Here is a 21,018-nt window from a genome sequence, read left to right on the forward strand (position 1 = left end):
TTTGGTATCGCTGAGTTCAGAAACGCCAGATCTATCAATAAAAAAAAAGAATTAACCTGATCGCTAAACAGCGTAGCGAGAAAAAAATTAAAAACACCAGAATTACATTTTTTTGGTCGCCGCAACATTGCATTAAAATGCAATAACAGGAGATCAAAAGAATGTATCTGCACTGAAATGGTATCATTAAAAACATCAGCTCGGCACGAAAAAAATAAGCCCTCCCCCCCCAACCCCAGTTGACGAAAAATGGAGACGCTACGGGTCTGAATATTTTTTTTTTTCAGCAAACGTTGGAATTTTTTTTTTTACCACCTAGATAATAAAAACACATATTAGGTGTCTATGAACTCAAAATGACCTGGAGAATCATAATGGCAGGTTAGTTTTAGAATTTAGTAAACTTAACAAGAAAATAAAACAAAAAACAAGTGTGGGGATACACTTTTTTTGCAATTTCAGCCCACTTGGAATTTTTTTCCCGTTGTTTAGTACAGGACATGGTAAAACCAATGGTGTTCAAATGTACAACTCATCCCGCAAAAAATTAGCCCTCACACGGCCATATTGATGGAAAAATAAAAAAGTTATGGCTCTGGGAAGGAGGGGAGCGATAAACAAAAATGCAAAACCGAAAAAAGCTCCGGGGTTAAGGGGTTAAATCAGAGTCATATCACACAAAATAATTAGTCAATAGCATTTCCCACATGTCTACATTACATCAGCATAATTTTTGAAACTTTTTTTTGTTAGGAAGTTATAAGGGTTAAAAGTTGACCAGCAATTTCTCATTTTTCCAACAAAATTTGCAAAACCATTTTTTTAGGGACCACCTCACATTTGAAGTGACTTTGAAGGGCTTATATGACAAAGTACCCAAAAGTGACACCATTCTAAAAACTGCACCCCTTAAGTTACTCGAAACCACATTCAAGAAGTTTATTAACCCTTCAGGTGCTTCACAGGAATTTTCCTTTAGACCTTTCACAAGGGTAAAAGGAGAAAATGGACCACAAAATTTGTTGTGCAATTTCTATAGAGCATGCAGATAAGTGGGGGAATACCACTGTTTGGGCACACGGTAGGTCTCTGACAGGAAGGAGTGCCATTTCACTTTTTGAATGTAAAATTTGTTGGCAAAATTAGTGAACGCCATGTCATGTTTGGAAAGCCCTCTGATGTAACTAAACAGTGGAAACCTCCCACAAGTGAACCCATTTTGGAAACTAGATCCCTCAGGGAACTTATCTAGATGTCTATTGAACACCTTGAACCCACAGGTGCTTCACAGAAGTTTATAACGTAGAGCTGTGAAAATAAAAAAAATAAAAATCACATTTTTCCCATATAAATCTATTTTAGCTCCAAATTTTGCATTTTCATAAGAGTAACAGGAGAAATTGCTCCATACAATTTGTTGTGCAATTTCTACTGAGTACACAGATACCCAATATGTGATGGAAAACTACTGTTTGGGTGCACAGCAGGGCTTGGAAGGAAAGGAGCGCCATTTGACTTTTTGAATGTAAAATTTGCTGGAATAATTAGCGGATGACATGTCGTGTTTCGAGAGTCCCTAATGTGCCTAAACAGCGGAAACCCCCAACAAGTGACACCATTTTAGAAACTAGACCCCTTAGGGATCTTATCTAGATGTGTATTCAGCACCTTGAACCCCCAGATGCTTCACAGAATTTATAATGTTGAGCCATGAAAATAAATAAAAAATCTTTTTTAGCTACAAATTTTGTATTTTCACAAGGGTAACAGGAGAAAATAGACTCCAAAATTTGTTGTGCAATTTCTCCTGGGTTCACCGATACCCCAAATGTGGTTGAAAACTACTTTTGAGGCACAGTGCAAAGCTCAGAAGGGAAGTAGCTCCATACTACAGTGCAGATTTTGCTGAACTTGATTGAGGGTGCCATGTTACAGTGGCAGAGCCCCTGAGATGCTTTAACAGAAAACCTCCCATAAGTGACCACATTTTACAAACTAAACCTCTCAATGAATTCATCTAGGGGTGCAGTTGTTATATTTACACCACAGGTATGTCACAGACTTTTATACCATTGGGTAGTGAAGAAAAAATAATTTACATTTTTTCCACCAACATTGTGTGTTAGCCCTAAGTTTTACATTTTCATGGGTAAAAATGAAACAATTTCTGCTGAATACAGAAATACCTCATATGTGGCTGTACAATACTATTTTGCCATATCGAGAGACTTGGGAGGGAAGGAGCACTATTTGCCTCCTGAAGCGCAGATTTTCCTAGAATAGTTTGTGGATCCCATATAAAGAGCCCCTAAGTGCTAGAAAAGCAGAATCCTCCCTCAAAGTGACCCCATTTTGGAAATTCTATATATTTACCGGTATTTACAGATGTAGTGATGATTTTGACTCCATGGGTGTTTTCCAGAAACAAGCAACAGTGAATGTTGCTGAGTGAAAATTACAAACTGCAGTTGTAGTGACCAGTACGCTGTAGTGGCCAGTACATTATACCCAGCTCATGTTTCTGGAGACAGGCACTTGTAAAATAGGTGGGCGCTCATCACTAGAGAAATGCCAAACATGTGGGTGCTAAATGTGGTTTATGCACACTGGGGCTCAGAAGGGAGGGGGGCATTTGGACTTGGGAGCGGAGAATTTGCTCAATTTCTTTTGGGGGTGAAAAACCATTTCACTTTTCCAGATCCTTTGTGCTAACAGTAATGTGGAAGCCCCCTATACTTCCCTTGACAGATAAGAGATTTAAGTGAGGACTTGATTTTTTTGTGGATTGAGGTTAAGCTTTTATTGGGAGCATTTTACATAACATTTATGATCACATTTATCTGGTGCTCTACTCTGAGCACTTACATCAGGGTTTTCCATCTAAATCTCTGAGTGACGTGATTCAGATGAAACCCCGGAGGTATCCATTCACTATAATGAGGCAGCAGAGTTACTCTGGACTCCATCTGGCCTCTGTTTAGCGTTGTCTTTTTCAGAAGTGCACAAAACTGTGTCCGACAGCACTTTTATGCAATACTAAAAGACGGATACCGACAGATCACAGGTCCTATGGCGTCCACAGTGCCTCCATCTGCCTCATTATAGGGAATCTTCCACCGGGGGTTCAGTGCGCCGATCTGGCATCAGTCGAACATCCCTTCAGCGGATATTAGCTACTCATAAATGGCACCCTTACAAAATCCAGCTGCTGCAGCATCTCAGCGAGGATGACCCAGATCGGCACGATGAATTTGCAGAATGGGCAAAACAAACATTGGAATAGGACCCTGAGTTTACATAGAACATTATGTTCAGTGATGAGGCAAACTTTTTTGGGTGGGCCATTTATATAGATACACCTATATGAAATGGGAATGGTGACAGTTTTCTTGCGTCGGGTGTCTTGCATTGAAATCTGCTGCAATGACCCGGGTACTGTGTTCACCAGACATCAACACAATTTCTATCTGCTCCTCACGTGTTAACCTCTGCGACGGCTGTAAACAAAGAGAAACTTGTAAATAACTCATGAAAGAAAAAAGTTACGTTAAAACCAAGTACAGCATTGTTTGTCTTGTGAAATTTTCAATAAGTTTGATGTGTCACATGACCCTCTTCCCATTGGAAAAATAAAGTTGGATCCAAAATGGCCATCTTCAAAATGGCCACCATGGTCACCACCCATCTTGAAAAGTTTTCCCACTCCCATATACTAATGTGCCACAAACAGGAAGTTGATATCGCCAACCATTCTCATTTTATTTAGGTGTATTCATATACATGGCCCACCCTGTAGATGTGATGATTATAATAATTGTGGTGCAGTGACCCACATTACAGCCAGGGAGCGCTGTGTGTGCGCTTCAAGATGTGCTTGGAGGCATAAATGTGATGAGACAAAGTCCGGCAGGAGTGTAAATGGCCGGTGTGTGTGTTGCAGAGGAAGACAGACACTCTGCGCTGTCAGTCTGAAGTTTGTTGGTGTTCTGGGACCTGTAGTCCCACAAGTAATTGTGTAATGCTAATGGAAGACTTGCAGGGCTAGTTATGAGAGATGGGAGGGTCAAACTAGCCACACACACCCACACTCCCACCCAGGGGTGTGGTTACAGGTAGATAATGTGACCAGGGTGTGGGTCACATGGTTCCGGTGTATGGATCTGTTTGTTCCATGTGCAAGGTCCTGGACGAGGGTGTTGGAGTCTCCTGGCATTGGGGAAGTCCGCAGGCACCTGAGACCTTGGATCTAGTGGACGGGTCAGAGTGTTGGATTGTCCTGAAGTGGGCTGGAGTCCCGGAAGCACTGCTGAGGCTATGGACTGAATGCTCGAGGGTGTTGGATTGTCCTGGGATGGGCTGGAGTCCTGCAAGCACCTGGTAAGAGTGTAAGTCCTGGAATGGTCAGAGTGTTGGATTGTCCGCGGATGGACTGGAGTCCTGTAAGCACTTGGTAAGATCATGGACTGATGGCCTGTGTGTTGGAAGTGCCTGTGATTTGACTTCCTGGAAGCGCATGGAAAGGCTGCATCTACAGAGCCTGAGACGGTTTCTGTGTTGGGGAAGCTACCGGTCCTACTGTGGGTCTGGACTATCCGAGGGCCCTGGGCACAAGGACGGTGATCCCAGTGAGGCAGTTTCCCTGTGAACCAACACTGGCAAGAGTCAGTGTGTGGAGCCGAAGCTCCTGAGAGGTAGCTCCTGGTATGGGAAAAACCTGTGATATACGGCAGAGACGTATCTGCCATTGGAACAGACTGTCGGGGTTTAATATGTTCCGCTGATGCATGTAATGAACTGTAATGGAGAGGAAAGACGTGACTACCGAATGTTTTGTAACACGTGTTAAAGTAACAGACTGTGTGTAACCTGGCTTACGGTGCGGTTTATGATGCTATTATAAACTGGAACGGACTTAATTTGTGTGAGAAATCATGCCTGTATGCGTTATTCCTGTGCAAAGCGAGTGTCCCCCAAGACCCGAATTAAGGGAAACGCTACATAATATACAGTTTTTCTTATTCGCCTGTACATGGTTATAACCACTAAGAGATGTCTAACTAAATGTCACTATATGAGTGGTGATAACCATGGAAGCTACTGCAATGCACTACATGAGGTAAGTGACATAGCAAATCTGAAGAACTATACTACATTTCTAATTGAAGGTATTTGCTAATAATATTACACCTACTACATATTAAAAAGCTGAAGTTGGAGAGGAATTTCACCTTTCAACACAATTATCAACATATATCAACAAAAGAATGGATTTGCCAGAAGAAGATCAGATCAAAGTTTTGTATTGGGCCAGCCAGAGCCCATACCCGAATGCAATTGATAATCTGCGGGTTGACCTGAAGAAAACTGCACACAGGGGATACCCTCAACAATCTGACATTTAGAGCACTTCTGCAAGGACGAATGGGCAAAGATTGCCAATTCTAAATGTACCTACTAATATACTCCTACCAAAAAGACTGAATACTGTTAAAAATCAAAGGGTACATCAATAAAATATGAGTTCAAGGGTACGCATATTTAGGCAACCACATTATTTTAGTTATCTATTTTTCTTTTTCCACTCAAAATGATTTCAGGTCTTTTTTCCACGTCGTTTTTAATTTATTTCATGCACGCTATTTACAGATGGCAGGTGCTGACTACAACCATCATACTTGCCTGGTCTCCCTGCAATATAATAATAATAATAATAATAATTTTTATTTATATAGCGCCAACATATTCCGCAGCGCTTTACAAATTATAGAGGGGACTTGTACAGACAATAGACATTACAGCATAACAGAAATACAGTTCAAAACAGATACCAGGAGGAGTGAGGGCCCTGCTCGCAAGCTTACAAACTATGGGGAAAAGGGGAGACACGAGAGGTGGATGGTAACAATTGCTTTAGTTATTCGGACCAGCCATAGTGTAAGGCTCAGGTGTTCATGTAAAGCTGCATGAACCAGTTCACTGCCTAAGTATGTAGCAGTACAGACACAGAGGGCTAATACTGCATAAAGTGTATGAGAACATGATGCGAGGAACCTTTTTTTTTTTTTTTTTTTATTATAAATAGGCCACACAGGGATCGTTAGGTTAATGCATTGAGGCGGTAGGCCAGTCTGAACAAATGAGTTTTTAGGGCACGTTTAAAACTGTGGGGATTGAGGATTAATCGTATTAGCCTAGGTAGTGCATTCCAAAGAATCGGCGCAGCACGTGTAAAGTCTTGGAGACGGGAGTGGGAGGTTCTGATTATTGAGGATGCTAACCTGAGGTCATTAGCGGAGCGGAGGGCACGGGTAGGGTGGTAGACTGATACCAGGGAGGAGATGTAGGGTGGTGCTGAGCCATGGAGTGCTTTGTGGATGAGGGTAGTAGTTTTGTACTGGATTCTGGAGTGGATGGGTAGCCAGTGTAATGACTGGCACAGGGTAGAGGCATCGGTGTAACGGTTGGTGAGGAATATGATCCTGGCTGCAGCATTCAGGACAGATTGGAGCGGGGAGAGTTTTGCAAGAGGGAGGCCAATTAATAGAGAGTTACAATAGTCCAGACGAGAATGAATAAGTGAAACAGTCAGAGTTTTTGCAGAGTCGAAAGTAAGAAAAGGGCGAATTCTAGAAATGTTTTTGAGATGCAGGTAAGAAGAGCGAGCCAGTGATCGGATGTAGGGGGTGAATGAAAGGCAAGGCAGCGGGCATGTTGCTTTGGAGTAATGGTGGAACCGCACACGGAGATGGCAATGTCAGGCAAAGGTAGGTTAGTAGAGGGAGAGAACACGAGGAGTTCAGTTTTTGACAGGTTTAGTTTCAGGTAGAGGGAGGACATGATGTTAGAGACAGCGGTAAGACAATCACTGGTGTTTTCTAAAAAGGTCGGTGTGATATCAGGAGCAGAAGTGTATAATTGGGTGTCGTCAGCATAGAGATGGTACTGGAAACCAAATCTACTGATTGTTTGTCCAATAGGGGCAGTATACAAAGAGAAGAGGAGGGGGCCTAGGACTGATCCTTGAGGAACCCCAACCGTAAGGGGAAGGTGAGAGGAGGAGGAACCAGCAAAACATACAGTGAAGGATCGGTCAGAGAGATAGGAGGAGAACCAGCAATCAGCGAAAACAGGCGACGCTGATGAGCGTTGTAGTCAGCAACTGACGCGCATGAAAAATTAAAAAAACAACATGGTGACCTTCTTATTTCTAATATCCAGCTGAGGGAAAGCTGATAGCTGGGGGATATTATTCTGGGAAGGGGCCAATATCCATAAAGATTCCCAGCCTATTAATAACAGGTCACAGCTGTCAGCTTTTATTGGTTATTAAAAAGGGGGGGCCCAAAAAAATGACGTTGAGTCGGGCATTGTCGTAGACCTGGGATAGATTTTACAGTGGACCACATTGGATTTTTTTGTTTGATTGGTAATAAATGAGTAAAAAAGGGGCAGGAGTGATTTTTACAAGTAAAGGACTTTTCTCTGTGTGTGTTTATTACTTTTGACTACGGGGTTAGATGCCTCTCCATTACTCATTCCTGGGCTCGATGCTAGCTGACGTTACAAAGCTGACATCAACCCCAAAACTATTACCCTGCTTGCTAACACACGAGGGCAAGCAGAAAGAGTCAAGGCTAAGCGCCATTTCTGGCGGCAAAGGGCTGGTGTTATTAGTCTGGGAGGGGGCAAATATCCATGTCCCCTTCCCAGCCTATTAATATCAGCCCGCAGCTGTCTGTTTAGCCTTTGATGATCATTAAAAATAAGGGGGACCCCCATGTCATTTTTTGGGGGGTCCAGTAAAGGCTATGCAAACAACTGTGAGCTGATATTAATAGGCTGGAAACTTTTATGGATATTAGTTAACCTCACGCCATCATGTTCCTCATCGCTATCTATAATAATAATAATCTTTATTTTTACATAGCGATAAGGCCGATTTCACATTTGTTGTGTCCGCAGCATTGATGCCGCATATTTCTGCATGTGTTGTGTTTTCCTATCTTTAGCATTGGGGACCCAGGTACATGCGATTGGATGCTTTTTGCCGCGTTTGACGACGCATGCGTCGTTTCGTTGTCTACGGCTTGGCGCGGTAAATGCAACATGTTGCAATTTTGGAGGCGTCAATTTGCTGCCTAGAAATGTATGCGGTTGTTTGCGAAAGGAATGCGTCAAAACAATGCATTTCAGTCTATGAGAACGCATGCATTTGCAAGCACACGCGTTTGTTTGTGTTTGTGAACACGTGTTTTTCCAGAGTAAACCTGTCTAGACACTAATTAGCCACCCCCCACACACAGATAAAAAGAGGGAGTGGGCATTTGCAGTCCAAAACTCTGCAGACTAACAACAAGAAAAGAAGAAGCTCTGAACCTGTGAAGAATCTCCACTTTAGACAATGTGAGTATAAAAGCCAATGTCTGTCTTTTCTTTTTTCTCTCTTTATATGTAGTAATAATTTCTGTCTCTTTTTTCTTGCAGCATTCATCAGAATGTTGTCTTCTTCTTCAGAGGAGCATCCTGGCCCTGAACATGGTGGACAGGAAAGTGAATTGAGTACTCACCTCTTCAGATTGGTAAGTATTCTCTGTCACATATACACATGTTCCAATTTTTTTTTTCTTTTTCAGAACAGTTCTTCAATTGCAGCAGAGGCCAAGCAGGAGCAGCATGGACAAGTTCGTGTGGCAAGGCGGCGTGTAAGTATACCTGACTGATTGTACTCTGTTTGTTGTATCCTGAATGTATTATTCTTGCCTGTTCATTTCTTCACTTTGCTTATTTCTTTACCTTTTTGGTCTTGACTCCTTTTTTTACCCTTGACTTTAATTATTCTTGCCTGTTTTCTGTCTCTGTTGTTTTCTTTCTTTTCCTTTTTTAATCTCTCCAACATGAATGCATTTCTTTCTTTTCTAGTTTCCAGAATGGGATGAAGACCTTGTTGACAAGGACATCCTCATATCCCTGGTCCATGAGAGAGTCCCGTTGTGGGAAACCCAGGTTCCGCAGCACTTGGACAACGTGACGATCTGGAAACTATGGAATGAGGTGGCCCAAGTGATGATGGATGGATGGGACGACGCCCCGGCAATGCGGTGTGATGCAGCAGTGACCTTGGCTGGGATCACACAACTGTGTGTGATGCGAGAAACGCCTGAGAATTTCTCTCATCACACACAGTGTGTGATCCCAGCCAAAAGTGCATTGTGTAACTAGTTTTTTTTTTTTTTTTAAACAGTGCTCAAAGTCAGAACACGTTGACGTTCGATGAAGGATCGCTTCAACAAGGACCTTCGTCAAGAGAGCCAGGTTCCCATTGGTTCTGGAGCAAGGATCAGAAAATAAAAACATCACCGCATGCTGGCATTTTTTTAGACCGGTCCTTGCCCAAAGAACGTAAGTATTTTTGTGGTGTATTGGATTGTGTTGTATTGCCTAATCTGTATTTTTCTATTCCACAGGAGTTGGGCTTTAACTATTGTAAATGTTTGGTAATAATGTTTTTCTTTTCACAGCACATGGAGGAGCACACTTGAGCCTGGTTCTGGAGCGGTCCTTCATCGAACAGCCACCGACCCGTCCCAGCCATCCACCAGCGCAGCAGCAAGTGGGCCTGCAACACAGACTGGAGACCAGGAAGCTGGTCCATCAGGTGTTCCCCTGTCCCAGTCCTCTGCCTCTTTTTTTTGGTCTCTTCCTGAGGGCCTCAGACAGGTCACTCATGCCCGAGTTTTTGCAGTTGAGCTCGATATTTCATGATGGACTCAAGGCGATAGGAGACAGACTGGATAGTGGCTTCAACCTTATGAACACACTTATCCAGGATGTCACCCGAAGCCTTGACCAAGTGAAAACCGACCTCCAGAGGCCAGCACATCATTTTTTCAAATCAAATTGAACAGGGCATGTCGGAACACCTTACTCCTGATCTCCAGCTGAATGTCATGCAGGCCTGCAATGCTGCTTACGTGCAGGCTATGCAGCAGACTTGGTATTTTCAGCAGCCAGTGGTGGCATTTCCACCTGTGCCAACACTGGCACGCTTGACCTCAATGCCGAGCTCTGCTGCATACCACGGCACGGCCACCACCTTTCCAAGCCCTGCCGGACACCACTACAGCGCCACCACCATGCCGAGTGCTGTTGGACAGCCCACCACCACCCCGCCAAGTGCTGCTCCTGCTTGCACATCCTCCACTGCCACCAGCATGCAGCAGCACCCGGACCTTGACAGGCCGGCCACCATCACCAGGTCCCAGCTGCAGCAGCAGCACCCGGACCCTGGCATGGCCTTCACCACCACCACCAGCATGCAGCAGCAGCATCACCCAGACCTTCACAGGCCGGCCACCATCACCAGGTCCCAGCAGCACCCGGACCCTGGCATGGCCTTCACCACCACCAGCATGCAGCAGCACCCGGACCTTGACAGGCCGGCCACCATCACCAGGTTCCAGCTGCAGCAGCACCCAGACCCTGGCATGCCCTTCACCACCAGCATGCAGCAGCACCTGGACCATGACAGGCTGGCCACCATCACCGAGCCACAGGAACACACCACACTGAGGCTCCCCACACAGCAGTGCAGATCCCAACAACGGAAAAAAACGGGGACAATCACACTCCCTCACCTCCCAATGTGTCTGTGATGTCAGGTTTGTCTCTCCCATCCCATGCCTCCAGTACCATCCCTGAACTCCCTGACCCCACTAGTTTAATCGCCCTTTCTCCTGCAACCCCTGCATCGTCTTTCGCCAGCCAGGCATCACAGCTCAACAACCCCCAGTTCCGTCACTCTACCCCAAGCCACTGCAGTTAATTTTTTTTGCCCCAAATACTGTTTGGTTCTTTGTGTATTTCACCGCCGGCAACACACACCATGCGCCGACTACACACTGCGCCGTACACTTTGTGTTTTGCTGGAAATCTGGCAATAGGTTTTCAACTGGTTCATCCAGTTCAATGTTGAGTCGCTCCTTAGCCATTATGTAATTGTAGAGAACCACCCAGGCTTTGACAACCTCATCGACTTTCTCCATTTTTAGATTAATGGGTGTCCAAGAATACGCCATTTTGAGACAAGAATCCCAAAGGTACACTCAACAGTTCTTCGAGCCCTGGTCAGTGTGTAGTTAAAAAGCCTTTCAGTGTGGTTCAAGTCCCGACTGGAATATGGCTTCAGTAGGTTTTCACACATCTGAAAGGCCTCAGCCCCAACCATAACAAATTGCATCGGTGGACCTTGAGTGTTGGGGAGAGGTCGTGGCAGGGGTAAATTAAAGTTTTTTCCATACAAACATCGGCCCATATCCGAGTTCTTAAAAGTCCGCAACAATTCCAGACAGGGTGGAAATTCCTAGCCGGTACTGAAAATGGAGCAATGATGGAATCTATCCAGTAGCCAGGAATCTGCCAAACAGAGAAAGAAAAAAATTAAGAAGCTAAACAGATAAAAGAGTAAAAAATTAATACAAGGCAGAACAATAATAATTATGACAGGCGTTTGTTTAGAATTATTACGTACCTTAATGTGACCAGGAGACGTTCCTCTGCAGGTATCACTCTATGGAGCTGGGTGTCCTGTCTCCGGATGGCTTCTTGGACACGACCAAGCAAATCCCGAAAGGTCTCTTGAGACATCCTGGTATATTTTCCACCATGCGCACAAAAATTTAAAACGCATGCAAAACGCATAAAAAAAGCATGCAAACGCTGCATTTTTTTACTGCATGCGTAAGCTGATGCATCAAAAAACCGCTGCGTTTGCACGTGGTTTATCGTGCGTTTGAGGTTGCGGAAGATACACTGCGGATTCAACCGCAAATGTGAAACTAGCCTAACATATTCCGCAGCGCTTTACAGTTTGCACACATTATCATCGCTGTCCCCGTTGGGGCTCACAATCTAAATTCCCTATCAATATGTCTTTGGAATGTGGGAGGAAACGGGAGTACCTGAAGGAAACCCACGCAAACACGGGGAGAACATACAAACTCCTTGCAGATGTTGTCCTTAGTATCTATCTCTATCTTTGAACATGTGTAATATATAACACTCTTTAATTTCTATGCTGCATTTCATTATATACGTGTCACATGTACAGCACACGGACACATGAATGTCACATACGTACACACATGTGGCATGTGGATATGGACCACGGCTCTCACCAGTTCTGGTTTTTCCAATACCGGAATCACCAGAACGTGTGAATGGGGCCTAACTGTGACCCTGTATTGTATGAAACAACAGCCATTATTCATGCCTATGAGTGAGGACCGCACATTGTAATCAAACTCCACACATACCCACATGTGTCCGTGTACTATATATGTAACAATGAATTGAAAAAATTTATTCAGTATTATAATTTACGTCGATTGAAGTATTCATCAGAATTGTGCTTTGGGCTATGCTGGCAATGGAAAGACATATTTCAATGTGTTTTCGTGTGAGATCATTTGTAAACCCTTTCAAACAGAGTTCGATGGTAAATGAGGAAGGCGTAGGGCTTGATAAGAGTCATCTGCCTTGATTAAGGAAGATAATAGTTGCAATGAATTTTTAAGTTCCAAAATATTCAGTTTCCCACAGCAAGAAGGAGTAATCACAAGCAATGTTTTCTTGGCCAAGTTATGTATTTATTTGATCTGGAACTGAGAATAACTTTGTGGTTTGCTTGTGATGAAATTAAAGGTCCAAGAAACTTGGGAGGGAGATGATGACTGGCAAACAATTAACTAGAAAAACTGATGTTTGTTCTTACATATAAACAGACTGTGCATTCATTGGATATGGTTATTTTATAGTCTGTAGAATTCACAAAGATTTTGTTACATTATCTTGTGTGCTTCAAAGGCTAATATTAATATTGTACAGGTAATGTATAAACATATGTGTTTTATTGGTCAAAATCAGTTGTCCATTTAAATTTTTTTTTTTGGCTTACAGATGTAAAATAAAAATAATGACACCCTGCCTTGGTCAAGCGATGCCTTTATGCTGCTGCTTCGATATTTCTAGATTGGCTGCAGTGGTGACGTTAAGTCTACAGTGCACATCACTGCTGCAGCCAATCTTTGAGCTCAGCAGCTCTGCATCTGCAGATGGCATGAGTAATTGAGCTTATTGATTGTCTTCAATGGTGGTATGCTTTGTAGATGTAATGTCATCTGTGCAGTAGATCAACAAAGTCCAGAGGAGATATGGAGAGGCGGTGTGTGACCCGGGGAAGGCGAGTATATCACTGTTGTTATTTCACTCATGTGCACAACTATGGATTAAAAAAAATTGCAACGGGACAAAGGGAATCTGGCAGTAGATTTTTGCTACCTTGTCTGAGTGCAGCCTTATGTATGCAAAGAGACCCTGAATCCAATGATGTATCACTTATTGGTTGCAGCATTTCTCACTCAATCAGAGATTTTAGAATTAGCAGTGCAGCAGAGGTGCGTGGTTACAGCGGCAGCTCACTGAATAGGATAACCCAACAATATACACGATGGGAATACCCCTTTGAGCACTGCACTTGATAGCTGCATAAAAATCCAAGTCATATGAAAAGCAGCGACAAATTTGGTAGCAGCCATTACTAATCTTGATCAACTTATTTGAGAAAAAAACAAGGACAAAGGCTTGGATCGCAGCTCGCTCATTAAAATAAAAAAAAATTTTTTAATTACCATAGCTACTAATTATCCCACCAAAAAGATAAAATGCAGAAAAAAAACAAAATAAAATAGAATGAAGCGGATTTGTGAAGTATGTTATTAAAATGAGGAAAACATCTGACATTGTTCTCTGGTTTGTATCAAGTATGGTAGCAATTAAAAGCTGACAACTGCACTACCTCATCAAGATCTATTATTTTATTGCTTCAATATGCAAGGCAAACTGTGAAATTAGGGAAATAAATAGAAACTCAAGTGATCGTGCAGAAAAACAAAGACTACATGAGCAGTTATATTCTGGATTCATGTGATAACGGTCTGATCTTCACGCCTATGCACATGTAATAATTTGAGTACATTGCTTCTATTATGACATCATTTAATAAAATGACTCCAAGCACCGAGTTTCGTATTGGCTATTATTACAGGAGGCATCACCAGGCTACAGGAATTATCTCCCAGTACTGAGGCTTCAGACTTAATTTATCTTTACTTTTTCTACTATATAATTGTCTAAGGGTCATTTCCATCTTTCTTTCTGTCCTGTCTGTCCTTCTGTCTTTCTGTCACGGATATTCATTGGTCGCGGCCTCTGTCTGTCATGGAATCCAAGTCGCTGATTGGTCTTGGCAAAACGCCCACGACCAATCAGCGACGGGCGCAGTCCGACAGCAACATGGCCGCTCCTTCCTCCCCGCAGTCAGTGCACGCTCCGTACTCCCCTCCAGTCAGCCCTCACACAGGGTTAATGCCAGCGTTACCCGAGCGCGGTGTAACGCACTCCGGTTACGCAGCTATTAACCCTGTGTGTCCAACTTTTTACTATTGATGATGCGTATGCATCAACAAATAATAATTTTAAAAAAACACGTTATTCTCACCCTCCTACGTGGCGTCCTGTCCTCGGCAGTGCAAGCGGCAGGTTCCGGTGCTAAGGATGATATGCGAGAAGGACCTTCCATGACGTCACGGTCATGTGACCGCGACGTCATCACAGGTCCTGCGCTCATACCAAACCTGGGACCGGAAGCTTCCACGTGCACCACACACAGGCGACAGAACTACAAGGGCCCTTCAGAAGGTAAGTATGTTTATTTTTTATTTTTTAACCTGTTACATACGTGGCTGGGCAATATACTACATAGCTGGGCAATATACTATGTAGCTGGGCAATATACTATGTGACTGGCCAATATACTACGTGACTGTGCTGTATACTATGTGGCTGGGCAATATACTACGTGGCTCTGTGCTGTATACTATGTCACTGGGCAATATAATACGTCACTGGGCAATATACTACATGGCTGGGCAATATACTAAGTCACTGGGCAATATACAACGTCACTGGGCAATATACAACGTCACTGGGCAATATCCTACGTCACTGGGCAATATACTACGTACCTGGGCAATATACTACGTAGCTGGGCAATATACTACGTACCTGGGCAATATACTATGTGACTGGGCAATATACTACGTGGACATGCATATTCTAGAATACCCGATGCGTTAGAATCGGGCCACCATCTAGTACCTTATATTTCCATACTCAACTAACTGGCAAAAGATTATGTAAAATGAGAATTTCTATTTCACTGACACTGCAGTCTAAGAAACTTGAAACACTTTTCTAATATCGGCAAATGATGGACATCTTTTATGGCTGTGAATCCTCAAAAGTAGTAGCAGAAAAAAAATGACCAGCAATAGCGTTCTGAGTGCCAACTTGGCATAAAGAGTTCCTGAGTTTTCTTGTTTCTAATTAGCACATCTGCGAAACTATACATTATCATACACACAATGTCATCTACAGAAATAAAAATATGACTGTTTTGAGCTTAAATTTCCACATAGGCACAGTTATTAGGTCTTTTTTCTGATAAAACTAAGCATTAATTGTAAAGTCTAAAGACACAAGACATTTTTTAAAAAATACTATAACTATAGTATTAGCAGTGTTTGGGCTCATCCCCACTTGCGATGCAATCGGATGAGTGTTATTCGATAAAAAACTAAAATCGGATTGCACTAGCCCCAATGTTTCTCTATGGTACAGCTGAAATCTGCGATTGCACCCGAGAATCAGATCGCATGCACCCGTGAAGTCTGCACTCAGATATCACCAGAGTGCAGTGCGATTCCCGCCGACGTCGGCAGCAGAAGAGATGGCGAAATTACTTTCTTAGTCTCCTCTGTGCCAGCGCATCGGAGCACGGAGCTCACTCGGCTCACGTTTGCAGCAGACCTGGAGCTGAGGATCATTAGCATAGCACATCCGATGCTCTCACATGAGACAATCATCGGATGCCATACGCTAATGGGACCCCGGGCCTTAGCAACCCAACCACTAACCATGAGTGGAGAAAAAGTTTTGGTGTTATCATTCATATTTTCTGAAAAAAGGCCAAGAAAGCAAAAATTCTGCCGGGGTATGTAAACTTTTGAGCGCAACTGTACATAAAGATGACATTAATTATGCTTTATTTCCTATACATTGCAAATGAATGTGTATTTTTCCAGCGTGGTATGAACACACACATGCCCCAAAGCCAACCAACATGACTGACAGGCTGAGAATGGCCCATGTTATTTTGCAGATACAAATCTATTTCTAAAATATTATGGAATGACACTTTGGTACATTCTGCAGATCTGCGATTTGTAACTTTCGCCGATATGAAATATCGCACACAGGATAATGTGGCATAGACATAGCGAAATGTAAAACTGAGCATTTAGCAAACCAGATTTAGAGAATACAACTTTAGAAATGAAAGATATTGGATTGGTTTTCATTGTCTGAAATGTAGAGTATAAGAATGACCAATGCTCACCCTCCTGCGTGCGCGAGGCGCTGCCTCCGGTGTGTTGGGAGATGTGGATTCGTTCGGTGTTTCTGAAGTGGAGCTGAGAGATGAATTACTACTGGAGAGTTCTTTATTCTGTCTTCTAGATCCAAATGGCAGGATAGATGTTACAAAGTCAGAGACCTCCTTCTGCCCATCTTTTTGGGAATCTTGCTTCAGCTTGTGCGCCCTGTCATTGGCGATAACTTGTGATAGTGCCATTCCAAATGCCTGCGGTAAGAATTCTAGAATAACAGAAAAGAATAATCATCACCACACTGGATACCGCTCGCACTAATTAAAACCAACAACTTCTGCTGACACTTTTACTTTGTGGCATTTTAAAAGCTTTCCAAAGTCAAAATTTACAAAACATGAATCCTTAGCTGTTCACAGGGCCCTCCACTTATTAATGCATCCTTCTGCCACTGGATCACATCTTTCCCAATGAGGCCGTCTTTATTGCCTCATACTGTGCAATGCAGACTTTCTTCCTACGTGTAAAGACTTATTGTGGGGACATAGATGTAAACAGATTCTGATGGAAGGAGGACATTTTGAAATGTTGATGTATACTTCATTTTTACATTTAGTGGGGCATAGACTGACAACTTTATGTGCTCACATACTTTACTGTGCCATACTCCCCTGTCTGTGCGCAGGGGATGACATTTCGGGGTCGGTCAGTATGTTTTTTTGAGTAAACACATGCAAAGACTAGGAGGGGATAAATACATCATGCACATGTTCCCCTGTTGAAATTCAAACCTAGCCGCACCCCTCCCTCCCCAGGACGTGACCGCATGTATTTCTAGCTGCTGTCACGCTCGGGTCGGGAGAGCCGACAGCCTGTCCGAGCTTTGCGTTGCGATCCTTGTCTTAGTTATACGGCCATCTGACTCTACTCTGAGGTAACAAAGCTAACTAATGAGTGACCATATGCCATATAAATTGCCTAGAATTAAAGATCAATCACCTGATTTCACAATTTAAAGAAGCACCTTCATAACACTTTTTATTCCTGTGTAAAATACATGTATTGCAGTTACTATACTCACTGATCTAGGTCTTCCTTGGTTTCAAGCACCGCTCAGGTCCTCTTCTAAGGTGACTAAAATTTTGACTCGCTGGATCACACTGTGCTCTATGTGTGACCCGGAAGTGGCTTTTAGAATGAAAGTCTATGATTCCTTGTTCTGATGCTCCATAGGCTTACACTGTAAGGCCATCTTCATACTATCAGTATTTGGTCAATATTTTACCTCAGTATTTGTAAGCCAAAACCAGGAGTGGGTGATAAATACAGAAGTGGTGACGTGTTTCTATTATACTTTTCCTGACTGTTCCACTCCTGGTTTTGGGTTACAAATACTGATGTAAAATACTCAACAAATGCAGATTGTGAGTAGGTGGCCTAAACGTGACTTCCAGCTCATACACAAACCCGAGTGTGATCCAGCAAGTCAGAATTGCAGTCACGTGAGTATAAAACGACCTGAATACCAATGCTGGAATCTCGGGGAAATGAAGATCAGAATATATATTAACGCATCTGTACTACATACATACTTGTATTAGAGAGACTTAAAGGGAACCTGTCACCCCGAAAATCGCGGGTGAGGTAAGCCCACCGGCATCAGGGGCTTATCTGCAGCATTCTGTAATGCTGTAGATAAGCCCCCGATGTTACCTGAAAAAGGAGAAAAAGACGTTATATTATACTCACCAAGGGGCGGTCCCGCTGCTGGTCAGGTCGGATGGGCGTCTCTGGTCCGCTGCGGCGCCTCCCATCTTCATTATAAGACGTCCTCTTCTGATCTTCAGCCACGGCTCCGGCGCAGGCGTACTTTGCTCTGCTCTGTTGAGGGCAGACAAAGTACTGCAGTGCGCAGGCGCCGGGCCTCTGACCTTTCCGGCGCCTGCGCACTGCAGTACTATCCTCTGCCCTCAAGAGGGCAGAGCAAAGTACGCCTGCGCCGGAGCCGTGGCTGAAGATCAGAAGAGGACATCTTGTAATGAAGATGGGAGGCGCCGCAGCGGACCAGAGACGCCCATCCGACCTGACCAGCAGCGGGACCGCCCCCGGGTGAGTATAATCTAACGTCTTTTTCTCCTTTTTCAGGTAACATCGGGGGCTTATCTACAGCATTACAGAATGCTGTAGATAAGCCCCTGATGCCGGTGGGCTTACCTCACCCGCGATTTTCGGGGTGACAGGTTCCCTTTAAGGAATAAAAGATGTTGTGGGAATGCTTTTTTAATTTGAATACAATATTAAATAGATTTTCACACCACATGAGACTGATGTACTTATTTTGAAAATCTACAGCTGTATCCTTCTTTTGCACAGTTTTCCCTCCAGCTACGACTTGATTCATAACAAGCAAATAAAAAAAAATTCTAAAAGGATTAAACAGCCATTTCGATATGGATTTTTGAAGTACACCAGCCTTGTCAGCTCTAAAAGATCTACGGTAATTAATATTGTATGTAGATTACATTGTGAAATCTAGTGACAGAACCCCTTTAGAGAAAAATATAAACAGCTATGCTGGTCTATGGTAAGACTATTAACGTCTACTATGGGTCCTCCTGCCATATGGACACAAGGATCTAGTGGTTTGGATTTTTGATTTTTGCCTGTGTGTTTGGCCATAAGAGACGAGGATTATGTCTGATTCTTTTACAGTTAGATCAAATTATTGTCAGAGTTCTGTGCTAGAAATCTGAGGCGGTCCCTCGAGTTTCTGACATGCTGTTGGATATGTTGCTGGGTGTGAAGCAGATGATGATCCGACTATTGTCATTAATTGGGGCTAAGCTTTGAGTTTTACATGCGGAATCCATTAATATGAGAAACCTACTACTTCGCAGCTTCCAGAGTGGTAGCAAAATACGACTGGAGATTTCCATCTGCATGTGAATGGGGACGGAGAAGACTTGGTCAGGGGAGCAGCATTATGATTTACGTAAACACTATTACTAGCACTACACTATATTATAACTTTCCAAGGCTAGATGATTAAGAAGGCACACCGCAAAAAAAAATAAAAAAATAGTAAATGCCTATATGAAATGTCTCAAAGTTACAGTCGAAGAAAAAAATGCAGTTATTGCAAAGTATTAGTCCGTCTACCAGATGGACTCTACTTTTTGCTCTTGAACCTACAACTTTAGGTAACTTGAGGCCATGTATGACTAATATGATAGCACTCTATACTATACAGTCAGCAATGGGAAATACATGATTATATGCGGTTTTCCTCACACTATATTAATACATATTTATGGGTGTCGCATTCAGCCACTCCACATCAACTAATGTAGTCCTCCTAATAAGCGGTGAGTTTAACACCATTTTACTGTTGCACATAAGATTCTGTTGCATGAAAAGCTTAGTAACTTGTGGAATACATCACACTACTTATTTTCAACTAAGCAGAATTCATAATTCTGAAGACATTACAGATTAATTCTTGGCAACATTGTCTACATTCAACACTGGGATCTTACGTTAAAAAATAGCTTCTCATTATTAGGGCTCATTCACATGTTCGATTTTTCCACGTATGAGAAAAACGTAACAATTATTCTGGTCATAGTTTGATCAGAGTGTGGTCCGAATGTCATCCATTTTTCAAGAATGTGGATATCCAAGAAGTATAGTTTCTCCTTGCGGAGATTGATATGCTAAGCATGCCAAGATGAGGAGACTTAAAGCCGCAATGCTCCTCTGGGAAATATGCTAATTATTCAAACTGTCTTTTCAGAGAGGAGGAGAACCAGAACTCTAGTGCCACCTATTAGAAGGTAGCAATCCTACAAGTCAATATCGACCTTTTAACGAGCCTTGTCACATGACTAAAGGTACCGTCACACTAGACGATATCGCTAGCGATCCGTGACGTTGCAGCATCCTGGCTAGCGATATCGTCCAGTGTGACAGGCAGCAGCGATCAGGCCCCTGCTGTGATGTCGCTGGTCGGGGAAGAAAGTCCAGAACTTTGTTTCGTTGCTGGATCTCCCGCTGACATCGCTGAATCGGCGTTTGTGATGCCGATTCAGCGATGTCTTCGCTGGTAACCAGGGTAAACATCGGGTTACTAAGCGCAGGGCCGCGCTTAGTAACCCGATGTTTACCCTGGTTACCATCATTAAAGTAAAAAAAACAAACACTACATACTTACCTACCGCTGTCTGTCCCCGGCGCTGTGCTTCTCTGCACTCCTCCTGCACTGGCTGTGAGCACAGCGGCCGGAAAGCAGAGCGGTGACGTCACCGCTCTGCTTTCCGGCTGCCCGGCGCTCACAGCCAGAGCAGAGAAGCAGAGCGCCGGGGACAGACAGCGGTAGGTAAGTATGTAGTGGTTGTTTTTTTTACTTTACGATGGTAACCAGGGTAAACATCGGGTTACTAAGCACGGCCCTGCGCTTAGTAACCCGATGTTTACCCTGGTTACCGGCATCGTTGGTCGCTGGAGAGCTGTCTGTGTG

The 21,018-nt window shown here is 43.3% G+C and overlaps 1 protein-coding gene across 2 annotated transcripts in view; it reads right to left on the reverse strand.

Moving 5' to 3' along the window:
• ARHGAP6 (Rho GTPase activating protein 6) overlaps window positions 1-21,018 on the reverse strand; it is a 444,961-nt gene that overhangs the window by 55,725 nt on the left and 368,218 nt on the right. For both annotated transcript variants that reach the window (XM_069757660.1, XM_069757661.1), the window contains exon 4: window positions 16,514-16,770. In XM_069757660.1, the coding sequence (XP_069613761.1) occupies window positions 16,514-16,770 (257 nt within the window). The remainder of the gene's footprint in view (window positions 1-16,513; window positions 16,771-21,018) is intronic.

This window comes from Ranitomeya imitator, chromosome 3 (genome assembly GCF_032444005.1).
Source record: "Ranitomeya imitator isolate aRanImi1 chromosome 3, aRanImi1.pri, whole genome shotgun sequence".
NCBI classification, from domain to species: domain Eukaryota; kingdom Metazoa; phylum Chordata; class Amphibia; order Anura; family Dendrobatidae; genus Ranitomeya; species Ranitomeya imitator.